Genomic DNA, 20579 nt, shown 5'->3' on the forward strand with positions numbered 1-20579 from the left:
TTAGCAAGAAGCATGACACCTTCGCTCAATAGCCAGCTCACTGTGTAGTCCACATTGAAAACAAGGTTCAAAACACATCTGCTCTGTTGCATGACATCCAGAGAGACACTAGGTAGGCCATCCCTATTCTAAGGTAACAAATCTGCCACATACTACTTCTCCTCACAAGTATACATATTTTCATTCTACACATATGTTGCCAGCTACATGGTAGGTATAGCTACGCTGTATGATATGTGAAAACCTTGTTTGGATTTTCAGTACATGTTAACTTGAGTACCTGACTTTCATGGCAATATGGCTGGCCTGACAGCCATGCACACTGCAGTCAGCTTCACCATTACAAAGTTTAGTTTTTCAAAAACAATTTGTGAAAATATTGTATCACTTTACTTTAACAGGTACAGACATAGGCCTTACGTTCCTAGTACTGGTGTCTTGTGACCTTAACGTTTCAAAAAGCAACAGTCTTACATTTTTGAGGCATGTTTCCATTTTGTCACTGATATCAATTTCTCATTTTTGAAGGTTTGCACATGCTGATACTAATTGCAGAAAGTGTACAGTTGACTAGAAAGCTTTACATTTCTAAGTCTAAATTCAGAAGCAGACACTCATGACATATGAATCTCAGAAATAGATAAAATTCATTAAAAGGCTATAGAGTCAAAGACATTCAACTATCCCAATGATGTCTATATATGAAGGTAAAGAATGAACATTAAAAAACAAAATTCTGACAATTTAGCTGCTGAGTTGCATGCACCAGGAAATTGTTGTGGGATATAAGTAAGTGACCCCTCTCAATATTACCCAAATCAAATTTTCAGAAATGTACAGCCATCTTTGTTATCTAACTGCACCACAATTTGCAAGAGGCTGGAAGGCTTTGGGAAAGCACTTTAATACCTCTTAATATGGATGCTCGAAAACCAGGATACATATTGAAGTCATTTTGATGGTTTGAGTCAAACCTTCCTGTTTAACTGTCACCCATTTGAAGTCCCCAAGGGAGCCTTCATTTCAAAACAGTGTAGTGGTAAAAATCTACTTCATTATATTTGATGCACATCTCACCTAACTGGAATCTGAACACAAAAGTGTGGAGATTATTACATAGTGTGATATATACAGTGTGTGTGACGTCCAGCGGAGGTCATACAATCTGGTCCAAGAACTTAGATCACTTGTCCCCAGAAGACCTGGGGAAGTCACGTGGGTAAGGTTACCACTGAAAACGTTGTCCTATGACTAGAGTAGCAGCACCTTTCTGTGGCATAGCTAACAAATGTTTCTGATTAGAATTTCAAACCATAGTCCTGATATTGTTGGCTTTTTTAATAGAGGTGATGCAAGGAGTAAAGAGGAGTGAGGTGTAAGTAAATGTTAGGGTGAGTGGCTGCCTATCTGGCATTATGACATCCCTTATGTCTGGTACTATACCTGCCAAAGCATAATTCAAACCAGTTACAGAAAACGTTAATAAGGGAAGATAGCACATAGGGGGCATTTTGGTGAAGTGTCACCTAGTCGAGTGGTTCAGGTCACAGATTGGTTACATGGTGCCTTGTGAGATTAATCTGCTGATCATATCCCTGCGGCTGTAACCGGCGAAAAAGGACACATGTTCTATTCCAAAGCATGTTTTAATAGGTCTCGCCTAAAGACAGCTCATGTAATGCCTCTTGCATGATATATTAATACCTTAAAGCGGGCTTAGAGCCTGCCCAATGCTTACCCCTGGTTGACTACATTTTCACTTTCATTTGAGAGCTTCATATTAATCAGTGTGTGTGGGTTTCCTTCATCTTCTTGTGTTTGTTCCTCTCGTTGAGCATGGGTGCATTACTTGTGTCCTTCCAGTGCTCTCTTCTCAGGTGCTACTTTTTCCTTTTGTTAAGCACTCTGTAAGTGTGTGCGTGTTTTCTTGATGTACTTCTGACATTCGCATGTGTTGCTTCTCACCACCCTCCTCCATGAGGCACGTTACTTTTTCATCCATGTGCTTCTCCAGAGGTCCACATTACACGCACTCTCATCTGTTTCCCCCTCACATTTCTCCCTCTCCATTTGCTACCCCCATGGTGCTCTCCATGTTCCATCCCCCACCCTTTGTGTCGTATTTCCCCACCCTTGGCCTCGCATTGTTTCCCAAACCCTCCGTGATTCTGCCTACTCCCGCCATATTGTTTTTGCCACCCACATTATATTTTTCTCTTTTTTTGTACTGATCCAACTTAAATCATCAAAAAAAAATTGCCACAGAGGGGCTCTAGTCATTTTGTGTACATAAACAATCCTGGTGCATGCACCTACAAATCTATGTGGATGTTCGTGTAATTGGCCTTTTTTCTGTTTTCTTTTTTAAAAGCTAAGCTGCACAACATCATGGATGCTGTAGAGCATGGCTAGAACCACTGGAAAGCTCATAGGTCTCAAAGGCAAGACCGAATGGCTTTGCCAATACTGGTCTTAAATAGGCATATTTTAGATCCAAGCTACCTGCAACTCATATAACCATCCTTTGGTGAGGCACTCACCTTGCTGCCATTCCCACACAATTAATGCTCAGTGTTAATTAGAATGTCTTTCCACTTATAGGACTTAGGTATTGTGATTGTGATTCTATTTTGGATACATTTCCTTTGGTTATGCTATGCACTGCACCTCTCTTGGATCATAGCAGTAGGAACAATAACACCCAGCGTTAGGACTACAACACATACACCCACACACTGCTTTCTGGTGCACAGTAGAATTACAATCTTCCAAACATAAATCAGGTCCCTGGGAACCAACAAATACACAGATCAACTTGCAGTGTAATACACTAAAATCGGATAGATGTGTCCCTTTACATTTTCTCTAGTTCTCTAGCATGCAGAATATTTCATGCTTAAGTCACTCACCTTGCACAATGATGTAAGCAGTTGAATGTATAGTATCAACGCTGTTTGTTGCAAAGCAAGTATACTCGCCACCATCAGCCTGGTTCACGTCTTGGATATAGAGACCTCCAAATGGAGTTATGGTGATGCGAGGATCGCTTGACAATGGAGTCCGATCACCTCTTGTCCATGTTATGCGTGGTTGAGGCTGGCCAGTAGCACTACATTCCAAAGTGATGCTTTCTCCTACCAGTACCTCAGTGTTTTGTGGCTGAATCACAAAAGTAGGCCTAACTGTTTAAAGAAAAATATACACATCTATTAGAATTTAGTTTTTCAAATACAATTATAGAAGCATTAGGTAGGAAAACATGAATGACATAAGAACAGTGGTGGAGTAGTTCACTTCAGAATTAATATGTACAGGACATTTAAAATCTAGTAAAACTACTCTCTATCATGTTGCCAACACTCATTTTTTCTTGCCACATCAACAACACTCAGTTTTGCTGATCTATTATTGACCCCAATCCTTCTAGACCCATCACCCTGCTTTTCACATAGTTGACTACCACACATCTTTTCACAACCTGGAGATTTCTGGGATGACACTCTCCTGGCACTTCCATTAACTCATGGCGAGGAAACAGCAAATCTTTCTACCATTTCCTACTGGAGCAATCCAGTGCTCCATTTAGGGTCACTTTTCTTATTCATCTTCTATACTACTTTTCTAAAGGGGATCATCTCTTCATTTAACTTTCAAGATCAATAATCAGCTAACGTCATCTAAATACACCACACATTACCCATCTACTCAATATTCCTCCAGTTAAACATCTTGCATTGTTTACAATCCATCTGCCACTAGATGGTCACATGTTGCCTAACACTCAACCAAGCAAAGGTAAAATATGTATTTACTTAATCACTTCCAGTGCCACTGATTACCCTATTTACTCCATTCGCCATTTACCATGCTCATACACTTTGCACTTTTTATTATACTGAACTGAATTTTTCTACCTTCAACAGGAAAACTGTCACTTCTTTTTATTTGTCTAACATTTCTATATAACTTTGCTCTAACAAATAGATGTCAGCATATGTCGCAGAGTAAATGAATAAGAGACCATAAATCTCTTTACAGTGAACTTACAGTTAGTTACACAGTAATGCTATGAGATAAGTTGAGCCATTTCCAAGCATACAAACATAATTGATTAAATAAGCATTTACACCTTTTAGGTGAAAGGAAGAAGGTGCAGAGATGGAAGAGAAGCAAAGTTTGAGGTGGAGGAAAACAAAGAGGAGAGAAACCAAGGTGCTGCTGGAGAAGTTATCAGGGAGAGTAAAATTAAGTGAAGGAAGGGTATAAGTGTGAATTAGGGAACATGGTGAAATGGTGATTGTGGAATCTATTTATTTATTTTACATTCTGAAACTGCTCTGTATGCTAAAAAGTCTCTAATTTGTTCTAAAGTAAATAGTAATCACACAGATGCAGCAAACTGTTTGACCAAACTACGGTTGACCTCTGAGCACATTTGCTGATTCACTGGGGCCAGAAATATAGTTTTCGTTGAGTCATTCAATGGTTATCTCAAAATATTTGTGCATTGGGTATGTTTCTCTTTTGAGTGCGAGTAAGACAACTAATAAAAAGGTAAAAAGCAGGAAGAATGCACATTTTGGTTTCTTTTACTAAATGATACGAATGGGGTATCAAAAACATATTTGACAAGGATAGATTACTAGAAGCTTAAAAGACTGAATCCTCTCTAATATTTAGTAAAACAATTGACATGAAAAATTGGCACACTTTAATGCAGAAAGAGAAACAATATAAACTATACCCTACAAAATCCTCTAGCTCTCTGGCTAAGATAAAGCCATTTTGATGTTAATATGCTAAGCTCTCCAATTGTAAAATTTGTTTCTCCCAACACGCATGAAATGAGTCCGTGATAAACAACTCTCTCTGGATCTGACTCACAGAGAAAGCCAAACCTCTGAATTCATGCCAAGCTTCTATGCAATGTTGTGATATATACAACTTGCACAAAAATGACTTCCAGACATAAGTGAGCGGAATTTCAAATGAGGCACATATACGTGTATCTGCCTCATTTGGAATTCCGCTCACTTATGTCTGGAAGTCATTTCTGTGCAAGTTGTATATATCACAACATGAAGTACATGCATACAAATATTGTTCCTTTCCCAATAGTGCAGACTCTGCAGTGCAGATATACAGCATTTGTAGTATTGAGTAATGTGAGTAATATTAAAAACGTCGTTTTGTTTCCAATTTTCTTTTCAAGAGAGGTCCATCACATTTGCATTCGGTTTCTCTGATCGCTCCTTTGGTAGGGTCCTACAAACACCATGTTTACTCATTTTAAAATGATTTATTACAATCAAAATCATAGTAAAACACAGTATTACTGTAGATGAAAAGATATTGTTGTTCATTTTATCCTGTTTTATACATCAATATATTATTTGTTTTTCTTTTTGGCACTACCAAGTGTTATTGATAATTATGAACTAAGTCTGAAAGATAGAGCATGTTACTAAAGCTCACGTTTTGTTATGTTATCTTATATTGGTATTTATAAAATCCTCCGTTCACCAGAGTTTCTGGACTCTGTATAAGAGAATAACTATAATACAGAATCCAAGTGCACACATGTAATAGCAAAGTTTAAAAATAACAAGTTACTATACATAATTTGTTCAACGGAGGTTTTGAGCACCACAGACGAAAATAAGATACAGAATTCAAGTGCACACATTTCATAGGGAAAGTAAAAAAAGAATAAGGGCCCGATTTAGAACTCGGCAGACAAGTTACTCTGTCACAATGGTGATGGATATCCGGTCTGCCAAAATCTAAATGCCATTATGTCCTATTGGATTTAGATTTTGGCGGACAGGATATTAGTCACTGTTGTGAGGGAGTATCTGGCCCGCCGATTTCTAAATCCGACCCTAAGTTTTGTACCTTCAATATTGCTCTTTTATGAGGGTACTCTATCTATGCATGGATTCCTCATCACAGAATATCCCCCGGTGCCACACTGTATGCATGCAGATGTGCATTCTGTCACCATACCACACAGGAAGTGACAGAGGGGAGTGACACAGAAAGCACCACCCTATGCGCTTGACATCAGTTTCACATCTCTTTTTCTTTCGTTGCCCTCAGACACAGAGCGTGAACAGCTGCTGGTATCATTGTGCTGGTCACTAACTTGGGATTGTTGTAGGTGCTAAAAAAGTGGCTATTTCACTGGATGGGGGGGTGGGAGAGCAGTGCGGAATCAAATGTTAGATAAGGGTGTCCCCAAGAAACAGGGTTACTAAAGGTAAGGAACTTGTTCTTCCGATGGCTATTTTTAACTGCAGATTCCTCACCTTAGAATAGATCCCAAAGTAGTACCTCACAAGGGTTGAGGGTTGATTGAGTGGACTTGAAACAAAAAGTCTTTCAGAATCGAGTGGGCGAAGTGTCCTTTCCACCATAGCTGGTTGTCAAAGCAGTAGTGTTTTGTGGACATATGCACTGAAGCCCACAACACAGCTTGGCAAAGAGAAAGAACAGGTAACCCTTGTGCTGATGTAGTGATAGCAGCCTTGGCAGAATGGGTGCTAAGCCCTTGTGGGGGTTTCTTCTTGGCCAATCCATTGCAGATCCTGATGCAGAGGACTATACTTCTCAACAGGGTTATCTTCTGCTCAGCCTTCCATTTCTTTTCACTAGAAAAAGCTGATTTTCCAAACCAATGGTCAATCAATGTAAAAATGTAAAGCCCTTTTGGGGTTCAAACAATGGAGTCTCTATTCCTCTTTTGAGGGACGAGGAGGAGCAAAGAATGGAGGCAGAGTGATCAATTCCCCAAAGTGTAAGGGCGTCACAACGTTTAATAAGAAGGCAACTGAGTCCTCAGCACCAATCGGTCTTGAAAAAAGGTGATGTAAGGCAGTTGCTTTGAAAGTGCTGGAAGTTCACTCACGTGATATGATGACAAAATCACAATGAGAAAGAGTTTTCAGAGTCAGGAGATGCAACAAGTGATTATTCATTCGCCTGAAGAACATACACTTGAAGACCGGCAAGACCAAGTGAAGGTCCCACTGGGGCATCACAAAAAGTTTGGGAAAAAACAAGTTTCAAACGTTTACTAAACCTCATCTCAAAAGATGAAATGTAGAGGCCACAACCTTTTAGAGCTTGTCAGGGGTGAGTGTCCCAGGCACCACACCAGGTTACAAACTTGTACCAGTGCTCAGTGTAGATAGCTTTCGAGAAGATGCGTCTGAGGGTGAGGATGATACCAACCACTTCAGATAGCAAATCAAATGCAGTCAATTTCCACTATTCAGTGGAGGTGGAAGTTGTGGAAGCGTGAGTGGAGGAGCCTGCCCAGTTTCTGAGACAGGAGGTAACCCCAAAGTTGTAACCTAATCTAAGAGCAGATGCTCATGCTTAGATGTTCTGAGTACCACCTACTACGTGACCAATCTAGAGCAATTAGAATGAGTTGGGCTCACTCATTCTTGATTTTCTACAGAATTCGGGACAAGAGAGGTGGACACAGGATGGAGTACAAAGCCCCTTGTTCAAGTCTAGCCAGTATGGGTCTCCTAACGAGTGCTCCCACTGTAACTTCACCACACAAAACTTCTGACCCTCTGTGTTCGAAGGTGATCAAAAGCTCTAGCTAGGGCTCTACTAACCGGTAGTTGACACCATGTACCTCCTCCGGAGGTAGACACCACTTATGATTAAGATAACATTTGCTCAGTTTATCCACTTTGGAATTCAGGGACACAGAGCCCAGGACCCCACTCAGCCCTGCTTGTAGCAGTCCGACATGGAGGTATTGTTGTCTGTGAGAATCTGCATCAGCCCCCTCCACTGGCAGGCAGACAGCATTCAATTCCAAACTGATGCCCATAGATCCAGTCAGTTGATGTGGAGCAGGTTTTCTACTGGAGACTAAAGGCCCTTAATCACTACTTCCCTCAGCTGACCATCCCAACCCAGCTGCAATGCTTCTGTCACCAGAGGCAGTTATCAGTAGCAAAGTTGGAGTGGCCTGTTGCACGAGAATTTGCTATAAGTCATCCAACACTGTAGATCTTGCGCTATAATCTCAGAGACCTAGATGCTGTGTCTTAATGGGATTTCAGGTTCCACTGCAGGGCGTACATGTGACAAGGAGGATGCATGAAGCTAAGAGGCCAAGAAACTTCAGAGCTACTGCGGAAGTGGCTCTTGTCGTGTTAAAACAGCAGAAATAGAATGAAGGTTCTATACCAGCAAAGTTTTGAAGTTTATTAAGAGCGAAAGCCTATGACTGGACAGGAAAGCGCTGGGCAATGGAATGAAGTGCAAGTGAAGAAATATTGTGAGTCTTTTGGAACCCCACACACTCAGTGCAGACAAGCGGTAAGCTTACAAATGTAAACAAACAAATATACAGTTACAGCACATGTAACATCACCTTTCCTCTTAAAATAAACAAAGGAGAAAACTATATTGTAAGGAAATGCCTCCTTGGCATGGTTACCCCCTGACTTTTTGCCTTTGCTGATGCTATGTTTTGAATTGAAAGTGTGCTGAGGCCTGATAACCAGGCCCCAGCACCAGTGTTCTTTCCCTAACCTTTACTTTTGATTCCACAATAGGCACACCCTGGCATCCAGGTAAGTCCCTTGTAACTGGTACCTCTGGTACCAAGGGCCCTGATGCCAGGGAAGGTCTCTAAGGGCTGCAGCATGTGTTATGCCACCCTGGAGACCCCTCACTCAGCACAGACACACTGCTTGCCAGCTTGTGTGTGCTGGTGAGAACAAAACGAGTAAGTCGACATGGCACTCCCCTCAGGGTGCCATGCCAGCCTCTCACTGCCTATGCAGTATAGATAAGTCACCCCTCTAGTAGGCCTTACAGCCCTAAGGCAGGGTGCACTATACCATAGGTGAGAGCACCAGTGCATGAGCACTGTGCCCCTACAGTGTCTAAGCAATACCTTAGACATTGTAAGTGCAGGGTAACCATAAGAGTATGGTCTGGGAGTCTGTTTTACACGAACTCCACAGCACCATAATGGCTACACTGAAAACTGGGAAGTTTGGTATCAAACTTCTCAGCACAATAAATGCACTCTGATGCCAGTGTTCATTTTATTGTAAAATACACCACAGAGGGCACCTTAGAGGTGCCCCCTGAAACCTTAACCGACTATCTGTGTAGGCTGACTGGTTCCAGCAGCCTGCCACAACCGAGACATGTTGCTTGCCCCATGGGGAGAGTGCCTTTGTCACTCTGAGGCCATTAACAAAGCCTGCACTGGGTGGAGATGCTAACACCTCCCCCAGGCAGGAGCTGTCACACCTGGCGGTGAGCCTCAAAGGCTCACCCCTTTGTGCCAGCACCGCAGGACACTCCAGCTAGTGGAGTTGCACGCCCCCTCCGGCCACGGCCCCCACTTTTGGCGGCAAGGCCGGAGAAAATAATGAGAAAAACAAGGAGGAGTCACTGACCAGTCAGGACAGCCCCTAAGGTGTCCTGAGCTGAAGTGACTCTAACTTTTAGAAATCCTCCATCTTGCAGATGGAGGATTCCCCAATAGGATTAGGGATGTGACCCCCTCCCCTTGGGAGGAGGCACAAAGAGGGTGTACTCACCCTCAGGGCTAGTAGCCATTGGCTACTAACCCCCCAGACCTAAACACGCCCTTAAATTTAGTATTTAAGGCCTCCCCTGAACCTAAGAAGTTAGATTACTGAAACTACAAGAAGGAGAGGACTGCTGAGCTGAAAAACCCCTGCAGAAGAAGAACAGAAGACACCAACTGCTTTGGCCCCAGTCTTACCGGCCTGTCTCCTGCCTTCCAAAGAAACCTGCTCCAGCGACGCTTTCCAAAGGACCAGCGACCTCTGAATCCTCAGAGGACTGCCCTGCTTCAAGAAAGACAAGAAACTCCAGAGGACAGCCGCACTGCTCCAAAAGAACTGCAACTTTGTTACAGAGGAGCAGATTTAAAGACCCCTGCAAATCCCCGCAAGAAGCGTGAGACTTGCAACACTGCACCCGGCGACCCCGACTCGACTGGTGGAGAACCAACACCTCAGGGAGGACCCTCCGGCGACTCCGAGACCGTGAGTAACCAAAGTTGTCCCCCGTGAGCCCCCACAGCGACGCCTGCAGAGGGAATCCCGAGGCTCCCCCTGACCGCGACTGCCTGAACCTAAAGTCCCGATGGCTGGAAAAGACCCTGCACCCGCAGCCCCCAGCACCTGAAGGAACGGAACTTCTGTGCAGGAGTGACCCCCAGGAGGCCGTCTCCCTTGCCCAGGTGGTGGCTACCCCGAGGAGCCCCCCCTTGCCTGCCTGCACAGCTGAAGAGACCCCTTGGTCTCCCATTGATATCTACAGGAAACCCGACGCGTGTTTGCACACTGCACCCGCCCGCCCCCGCGCTGCTGAGGGTGTACTTTTTGTGCTGACCTGGGTGCCCTACCAAACCCCCCTGGTCTGCCCTCCGAAGACGCGGGTACTTACCTGCTGGCAGACCGGAACAGGGGCACCCCCTTCTCTCCATTGAAGTCTATGTGTTTTGGGCACCTCTTTGACCTCTGCACCTGACCGGCCCTGAGCTGCTGGTGTGGTAACTTTGGGGTTGCTCTGAACCCCGAACGGTGGGCTACCTTGGACCCAAAACTGAACCCTGTAGGTAATTTACTTACCTGCTAAAACTAACATTACTTTACCTCCCCCAGGAACTGTGAAAATTGCAGTGTCCACTTTTAAAACAGCTTATTGTGTTTTATGTAAAAAGTATACATGCTAATGTAATGATTCAAAGTTCCTAAAGTACTTACCTGCAATACCTTTCAAATGAGATATTACATGTAGAATTTGAACCTGTGGTTCTCAAAATAAATTAAGAAAATATATTTTTCTATAACAAAACCTATTGGCTGGATTTGTCTCTGAGTGTGTGTTCCTCATTTATTGCCTGTGTGTATGTACAACAAATGCTTAACACTACTCCTTGGATAAGCCTACTGCTCGACCACACTACCACAAAATAGAGCATTGGTATTATCTCTTTTTGCCACTATCTTACCTCTAAGGGGAACCCTTGGACTCTGTGCATACTATTCCTTACTTTGAAATAGTGCATACAGAGCCAACTTCCTACATTGGTGGATCAGCGGTGGGATACAAGACTTTGCATTTTCTGGACTACTCAGCCAATACCTGATCACACGACAAATTCCAAAAATTGTCATTAGAAATTGATTTTTGCACTTTGAAAATTTTCTAAATTCTTTAAAGTCCTGCTAGGGCCTTGTGTTAGTCCCTGTTAGCATTGCTTTTAGAGTTTAAAAGTTTGGTAAAAGTTTGAATTAGATTCTAGAACTAGTCTTTAGATTCTTAAAAAGTATTCCAACTTTTAGAAGCATAATGTCTAGCACAGATGTGAATGTGGTGGAACTCGACACCACACCTTACCTCCATCTTCAGATGAGGGAGCTAAGGTCACTCTGTAAACTAAAGAAAATAGCAATGGGCTCCAGACCTTCCAAACTACAGCTCCAGGAGCTGTTGGCAGAGTTTGAAAGAGCCAACCCCTCTGAGGATGGCAACACAGAGGATGATGATAGTGACTTGGAGGGTGATTCCCCACCACCAGTCCTATCTAGGGAGAACAGGGCCTCTCAAGCCCTGACTCCAAAAGTAATAGTCAGAGATGCTGGTTCCCTCACAGGAGGGACCAACCTCTCTGAAATCACTGAGGATAACCCCAGTGAAGAGGACATCCAGTTAGCCAGGATGACCAAAAGATTGGCTTTGGAAAGACAGATCCTAGCCATAGAAAGGGAAAGACAAGAGATGGGCCTAGGACCCATCAATGGTGGCAGCAACATAAATAGGGTCAGAGATTCTCCTGACATGTTGAAAATCCCTAAAGGGATTGTAACTAAATATGAAGATGGTGATGACATCACCAAATGGTTTACAGCTTTTGAGAGGGCTTGTGTAACCAGAAAAGTGAACAAATCTCACTGGGGTGCTCTCCTTTGGGAAATGTTCACAGGAAAGTGCAGGGATAGACTCCTCACACTCTCTGGAAAAGATGCAGAATCTTATGACCTCATGAAGGGTACCCTGATTGAGGGCTTTGGATTCTCCACTGAGGAGTATAGGATTACATTCAGGGGGGCTCAAAAATCCTCGAGCCAGACCTGGGTTGACTTTGTAGACTACTCAGTAAAAACACTAGATGGTTGGATTCAAGGCAGTGGTGTAAGTGATTATGATGGGCTGTACAATTTATTTGTGAAAGAACACCTGTTAAGTAATTGTTTCAATGATAAACTGCATCAGCATCTGGTGGACCTAGGACCAATTTCTCCCCAAGAATTGGGAAAGAAGGCGGACCATTGGGTCAAGACTAGGATGTCCAAAACTTCCACAGGGGGTGACCAAAAGAAAGGGGTCACAAAACCTCCCCAGGGGAAAGGTGGTGAGACAGCCAAAAACAAAAATAGTAAAGAGTCTTCTACAGGCCCCCAAAAACCTGCACAGGAGGGTGGGCCCAGAGCCTCTTCACAAAACAATTCTGGGTACAAGGGTAAAAACTTTGATCCCAAAAAGGCCTGGTGTCGTAGCTGTAGTCAGCCTGGACACCAAACTGGAGACAAGGCCTGTCCCAAGAAAAATACCACTTCAATCTCCACTCCAGCTAACACTGGAATGGCTAGTCTCCAAGTGGGATCAACAGTGTGCCCAGAGCAAATCAGGTGTCACACTGAAGCTACATTAGTCTCTGAGGGTGGGGTGGATTTAGCCACACTGGCTGCCTGGCCCCCTAACATGCAAAAATACAGACAGCAGCTCTTAATTAATGGGACAAGTGTAGAGGGCCTGAGGGATACAGGTGCCAGTGTCACTATGGTGACAGAGAAACTGGTTTCCCCTGGCCAATACCTGGCTGGACAAACTTATCCAGTCACCAACGCTGACAATCAGACTAAAGTACATCCCACATAAGTGGGGAGGGGTCAATGGCCTGAAACAGGTGGGGGTCTCCTCAAATATCCCAGTAAACTGTTTGCTTGGAAATGACCTGGAGTCTGGGCCCACCCTCCTGTGCAGGTTTTTGGGGGCCTGTAGAAGACTCTTTACTATTTTTGTTTTTGGCTGTCTCACCACCTTTCCCCTGGGGAGGTTTTGTGACCCCTCTCTTTTTGCCACTATCTTACCTCTAAGGGGAACCCTTGGACTCTGTGCATACTATTCCTTACTTTGAAATAGTGCATACAGAGCCAACTTCCTACATATATGTACAGTACAAAATCATGCAACCTACATGGAAGCTTTAAAGCATGGCCTAGCCAAGTTTGAACATTGCTATCATTCATCCACACTCAGTCTGAAGAAGTGATTGAAACATTTGGAACATTAACATCACTAGTTACATTTTGCAGAGGCGTAGTTTGATACTGTACAGTGCAAGGATTTTCTCTATCATTCTTGAACAGGACTGCCATTTTTAATTTTTCACTACTCACAGATGTTTCCCCAGGCCTCCTAAAACGCCACTAATATTTGGAAGCATAAACTACTGTACTCTTGTTCCACCATCCTTTTCCCTCTATTAGGATAACAGTACTGCAGATTTAAAATACTTTAGTAACTTTAACCAGTAACATGAAGTCTGACTCTTGACCTGAACCTGGACTACCACAATTGCCGTCACTTTAATGACGAGAGCTGGCGGAAGGAAAACATGGCAAACTAAAAGTGCACTTGGCCAAACTTGAACCAGAGGTAGTCTGTGGGACTCAGTTTCCTAGGTCCATGGCAGAAAGGCTCTCAACCAATGCGATCATTTTGAATTTGTCCTTCAGGAAAGCATTTAGGGATGTACAAGATTCGCTGGAGGCCCCATTGTTTTTCAGGCTGGGAAATACAGGTAATAACAACCCTTGACTTTCTCCAAATCTGATACGTGTTTTATGTCATCTTTGTAAATCAGCAGGAGTACCTCCGGCAGCTGCCACAGGACTGAAGGAAATCCACATTTTCTGGGTGATCTCACCAGATTTGTTTGCATTTTTCTGGACTCTATTTTTGCTGGCCTTATAACTCTGCACACTTTGCCCTACAAACCAGGACTAAGGTGTCTGTGCTACCCTTCCAAACATGAATATATTGGCGTATTCCAGATTCCAACTTGACTATACATCTTTAGTATATCATGAGGACAGTGCACCTAGAGCCTGAAAGATAAATGCTACTTATGTACTGCAGCACTTAATATGCCATCCACTATAGTGTCAAATCAAACATTGCTTCAGGCCTAGCCTGTGTAGACTGACTGCTGCAGAGTAAAATCTGCAGTGTGACCTGTCAAATTAACCCTTTTTCACATGAAAAGACCTCTCTATTAAATATAAGTAAGTCACCCCAATATAGGTTGTAGCCTGCAAGGCATGGTGCATGGTATTTAAAAGTGGTGCAGGTAGAAAATTAATATTACCATGTCCTTACAAAGACAAGGCCCATGAAGCTATTTTTCACTGTGGGAGACGTAGCTGTCCTACGCAGAAATGCAGAGTGCAGGTTAAAATACTAATACTGCTAACACTGGAAAGAAATCAGCTAGAAAAATAATTAAAACACTGTTTTCACTTGTTATTAAAAATATAATTCAATCATGAAGTCAGAATATTTGATAAGTACTAAGGAAATATAATTTTTTAAAAGATATATTTTTCTGCCTAGAGGCTACTTTGTATCAACACTTGAGCACTTCTTAGTCTGTGCTCAGCTGAAGAAGAGGTGTGAAATTCCTCAGAGAAGCGCACAACAGGCAGACCTGAATGGACAGAGATGGCTCTTCTGAGCTCAATAGGAAATGCAGAGTGGCAGCTGTGGCAATTCTGTTAACACCATAGTGTCAAATCCTGCATGACAGGCCTGTTAACCCACATTTAACACTTTGGCATACTTGAAAGGGAAAGAACAGGATGCTAGTACATTTCTTGTGTATCCCCTCTCTGGTTGCTAAGGACCCTGCTTTTGTCTTACCAGACTTCTCTCTCTGGGTTTTTTGTGGGTGAAGTGCCTGTTTCAAACTGGATTTTAGTGTTAGATGTGGGAAGACATTGGTGAATACCATAGTCCATTCTCCTACAACCCCGCAGCCCTAGGACACCAAGGGGGTTATTCTAACTTTGGAGGAGTGTTAATCCGTCCCAAAAGTGACGGTAAAGTGACGGATATACCACCAGCCGTATTACGAGTTCCATAGGATATAATGGACTCGTAATACGGCTGGTGGTAAATCCGTCATTTTTCCGTCACTTTTGGGACGGATTAACACCTCCTCCAAAGTTAGAATAACCCCCCAAGTGTGGTATGGTTGAGGACATTCACCATCTTGAAACATATTGACACATGGTATTTTGGGCCTGTTCATAGAAAGGCAAACAGGAACTACTGTAAATGTGGGTAAGCTTGCCCCTCGGGAACATTTACCTGATTTGTTAGGGAGTGCCAAAGGGTTTGTTAGCTATTGTAGCAGGGAAAGAGGAGCTGTACCCTGCTGGCCTGTGTGCTGTCTGCCAGTTACACATTAACGGTCCTAAAAGGACTGGGCTTTATTTGCTGCATTACTGTCTGGAATAAGTGTCACTGCCTTTAATCATGCTTCAAGGGGCAGCTCCTACATATGCAGGTCTGGTGGGGCAATTGCTTTGCAAAGGCCACTGGCCCCAAAGAAAACACTACAGCTCTACTGTCTTTAAGGCATTTCAGAGTGAACTTCAACTTCTCTCTGAAACAGGTGAGACCCATTAAAGAGCATGACCATTAGTAATACTTAAACATCAACAGAAAATCTGGTGAATCGCATGCATTAATTTTTCCAAAGTATAACACTGGTATCAGCTGCATGGTATCTAAACCTGCACAGATGACAAACTTTGCTATGTCCTGAATGCCATGGAGCCTCTGAGCCAGAGAGGCCCTAATGTCACCCAAGACCACTGGCAAAGTCTTGCTGGCCATATCTCAAACATCAAGTGTATATCAACCCATATCCAATTATGAGGAGGGCACACATATATTTCCTAAATCATTAGTTGATCTTGGTGATTTGTAAATCAAGGTATGAGGCATCATCGGATAATGAGGGGGGACCGAGCAATCGCGCTGACCTCATCACTACCCTGAGGTGCACCTTATTCTGGCACAGGATCAAAGGCTGAATCAAAAAGAATATGAAGCCTCTGCTGATAGTTGCAATGCCATGAGGTACTGGATTTGTAAGACTGCATAAAAACTGGTTGCACTTTTGTAGTTTTTTAGCTTGGTTCTATGTCAGGATCCGAAATGGAGATCGTCAACAGATAATCAACCGGTGCAGAGGACCAATGTGGATCTCAGGGATGGAGTGGAAGTCTACACAGGCTTGTAGCAGAGTCCAATGGAAGAGATGGCACCACTGAAGGTCCTACTGGTGGTAACTGACTTCAAGCTTGACACCCTTGCGCCTTCTCTTTGCAGTCAGAGTGGCAGGATGATTTTGACTCACACTTCACTTTCTTATGCCTGCATTTGGATTTTGAATTATCCAAAGATTTGAGCAGGAAACACAGTGATCATGGGAACAGTCCTGTGGCTTTGTGCAGCAGCGGGACCTGTGTGAAGACCACACCGCCTTCTTGTGTTTGGCGATGTACAACTTCACCTTCTGGTTTTTAACTCACTTTTGGGTGCATTGGGGCCTATTTATCACATGACTGAGTCTTGTTCAGTGCCCAGAAACAAAAGGCACACCTTGTGCCAGTCCATGAACAACATCGGCTTCCCACAGCCATAGCACAGGTTGAATGTTATCAGTTTCTGTAGGCACATCATTCCCACATTGTTCAAAGAGTTGTTTGAAGTCATTGGCAGATTTATAAAGGTGGAGGTGGAGCTCTGGCTTGATGTTGGAAAGTGCTGAAAGAAGGGAACAGACGTCAGAACACTGGAGTGGTGCTTACTTGTGGCTGCACTGTGTCACTTCTCGGGCAGTTCGGAGTCAGCATAGAGATGCACAAGGCAATCTATCGGTTTATGGGAGCTATGCTACAAAATTCTCTGGATCTAGTTTGTGCCTTGGGGATATTCCAAGTGGAAGATTGTGTGGTTAGTAGAATTCATCAGTAGAAAACCTTGCAAACACTTCTAAAAAATCAACAGTGAAGGGGTGGAACAGAGACAGTTAGGAAGATTGTACCCTTCCCTGGTTGCAGCCATAGAGCAGACTGTCACTGAGAATTATTGGTCGGGTTTTGGCGTTGTTTAGTTGAACTGCCCACAGTGGTTTGTTCAATTAAGATGGCATTTGAAGCTTATAGAGTAAGGGGTAGAACTGTGGTTACCCTAGTGCGTAGTCATTAGAGCTCTAACCAGAACTCTCTTTCTAACAGTCAACTATTTAAGATAATAAAAAATGGGAGAAACTTGTTCTTTGCCGTGAGCTGCCGCATTCTGAGCTAGAGACATTTTATGAATTTTGTCAGGTTGTCCCAGATAACAAAAGAGACTTAACAAGAACCAAGACAGCTGGAATGTGATGAATTGTATTGATGAAGGGTCGGATTTCTGCCAAAAGTTTGAGGTACTGGACGCCTTAGAGATATGATGTTCTAAAGACAGGTCAGAGTTTAGATACTTGGATTTCAGACTACTTTTGGAGGTGTAGCAGAAGTGCCCATAGCAACCAACCACCTGATAACTGATACAATATAGCCTATTTATGTCATTTTTGGTGACAATAAGCTACATGTTTGTTTGGTTCAGTTTCAGAAAAATAGAAACTATCCAATGGTCTACTGTAATAAGGGCAGAGATGTGAAGTGAGAACTGTGAGCAGTATTATCATGCATCTGCAAGGGCTGAGTCTTGGAAAGCTGAAATATTAACAGAGTATCATCTGCACACATTTAAAAAAATATTCCCATGGAATGAAGCAGATGGATCAATGGTGACAGATGTTAAAAAGCAGATATGAAAGCAGTGAACCCTGAGGCAATGTACAGTTGATGAACTTGACTGTGGACGCAGTCTGCTTTGGGGAACTAAGAAAGGACTCTACCAAATGAACAGGCAATTTCAGCCCACGTTCCTCAGCCTAGAAAGAAGTTTGTTAGGGTTGATGGTAATTCGGCCCAGCAGCAGTTATAAACCAGTTCCTCCCTTGTCGTAAATCATGCAAGAGAGTGTAAAAACCACATCTGTATTGTGTCCTAGTCTGAGGCCCACTTGAAAAGTACAGAATAAATTGCTGGGTTCGAAAAATAGGTGAGACTGGAGACTGAACAAGGATATTAGATGATGTGACTGGAAGAAGAAAGCGTAACCTCTTTTTCATTTTTCAGACGCCGGATCTTGTTTTTCTTTCACTTGTCAGGCACAGTACCTTGCATTAATGAGTGATTAAACAACTTGGTAAATTAGAGCCCAGGAGAGGTGCCAGTTGATTCATGACACAAGCAGTTTACTAACCAGCAGGCACTCCAAATGGTTCAGAGTTAGAAATGGTTTATGTCACATTCCCTGAAGGAGAAAATATGTTGTAGATCTGGCAAGAAGGAGACCTCCCAGCTGAAACAACCTAATTGTAGGAAGGTATCTTTGATGATCAATAAGCTGACATCACAGATCTTGTCTACATAAAAGGAGGAAGAATCACTACAGAGCTTCTCTGAGGAAACTGTTTAGGTCTGTTTAGACAAATGTATTATTGATGATTCTAAACAGCTTCTTAGGTAGAAATGTCTGGCTGATGCAAAGGGAATAATAGTCTTACTTGGCCAGATGGACACACTTTTTTATTTCTGGCTAAAGCTGTGACGCCATATTCTACCGCGGCGTCCCTTTTTCAGGCTGTGGTCAGGTGGCCGATCCGAGTTTCTATTCGGTCATTCCCAACCCAAGATGGTTTAGCTCTTTCTTCCTGTTTCTTGGTATATAAGCCCTCCAGTTCTTGTTTTCCTTGCGTTGCAAAGACTTCCACTTGGTGGTGATCCTCGCTCCTGTTTTTCCATGTTTTTTCCAGTTCCTGCTGCTCTTTGCAAGAGATTATTAAATATTTTCCTTTTTTCATTATTTATTTTTCCTCTTTTTCAGTAGTTCCTGAGTAGAGGTTTGTTTCCCACATTTTTTGGGTTTTTCCTCTGGGACTCCTTCTGGAGGGTACCGTCTGCTTTGAAGTTCCCAGTCAAGCAGCATTGTGGCTACTAGAAAGGGTCGCCCCTATCTTGGTCAGTCAAGAACCAGTAGAAGACCGGGTGCTCCTTCAAGTTCTTCAGCCAACGGTGGTAAGCGATGTGTAGACCGTGACAGATTGCAACGCCAAAAGAATCTGCTTTGTGAGACAACCATGGAAGGACCACAGGATGATGTCGTAGAAAATGCAGAAGCCATGCTTCATACAGTGCAACAACAAGCTCAAGAATTACAACGATTACGAGCTGAGAGTACCGCACTATGACAAGTCTTGTCTTCCCGACCTTTGGATTTACCTCCTGTGTCCACCTCGATATTCCGGAGATCCGCATAAGATAAAGGAATTTCTAAACTCTTTGACAGTCTTCTTGGCCTTTCGACTGTTACAATTCTCATCTGACAAAGCCAGGGTGGGTTATTTAATCAGTGCCTTATCTGGCCCCGCACTAGCCTGGGTGACCCCCTTGGTCTAAGCTGAAGATCCTGTCTTAAATAACTATTCTGCTTTTTTAAAACTCTTCAAACAGATGTTCGAGCGACACGGGTTGGAGGCAGCTGCTGTAGAAGCATTATGTGATACACAGCAAGGCAATCAGGATGTCTTACAATATATAACCTGCTTCAAACAGTTAGCAGCTGAAACCACTTGTTTAGAATGCACTTTTGTAACCCTGTTTCGCCGTGGACTTCGAGAAGACATAAAGGATGAATTGGTACATTCCACTCTAGCTAGATCTCTGAAAGAACTGATGTATCAAGTAATGAATATATAGTATAGATTGCAGGAACATAAGATGGAAAAACGTAAGACTTGATTACCGTACTAGCCTGGAGTACTCCGTACTACAAGCCAACAATCTCACGAAGACTATCTTGAAGCACCTAGATCTACAGAGGAAGAACCCATGCAGATTGATCTACTTCGTGGTCCTTTATCCGACTCAGAAAAGGAGGACAGACGGCGAAAGGGTCTTTGTCTATATTGTGGCAAAGCTGGTCATCTGATCCGAAGTTGTCCTGTCCGTCCCTCTAGGCCTTCGGGAAACGCCAACTCCGGCCCCTGTGAGGAGAAGAAGTACCTTTAAAATGTTCCCCCAGAGAGAATTTTTCCGCCTTGCTTATATTATCCATTATGTTACAATGTTCACAGGGTCAGGAAGAGCAGCTTTTTGCTCTATTGGATTGTGGAGTCAGAGGCATATATTTCGATGAGACCTGGGACAAAGAGAGAGGTATTCCACGAGTTCCTAAAGAAACGCCGGAACAAGTACACACAGCTGATGGTTCTTCTTTAACCTCAGGACCAGTGGTGGAGTCTACACCTACTCTCTGTCTGCGTTTTTGTAGGCACCAGGAAAACATTACTTTCAATCTCATATCCT

At 43.2% G+C, this 20579-nt stretch overlaps 1 protein-coding gene across 1 annotated transcript in view; it reads right to left on the minus strand.

Annotated features, from left to right (window-relative positions):
- The window catches only part of PXDN (peroxidasin), a 584135-nt gene that overhangs the window by 246513 nt on the left and 317043 nt on the right, over positions 1-20579 (minus strand). Inside the window, exon 10 of the mRNA XM_069235854.1 lies at positions 2910-3182. Within this exon, the coding sequence (XP_069091955.1) occupies positions 2910-3182 (273 nt within the window). The remainder of the gene's footprint in view (positions 1-2909; positions 3183-20579) is intronic.

Source organism: Pleurodeles waltl, chromosome 5, assembly GCF_031143425.1.
Source record: "Pleurodeles waltl isolate 20211129_DDA chromosome 5, aPleWal1.hap1.20221129, whole genome shotgun sequence".
Lineage (NCBI taxonomy): Eukaryota > Metazoa > Chordata > Amphibia > Caudata > Salamandridae > Pleurodeles > Pleurodeles waltl.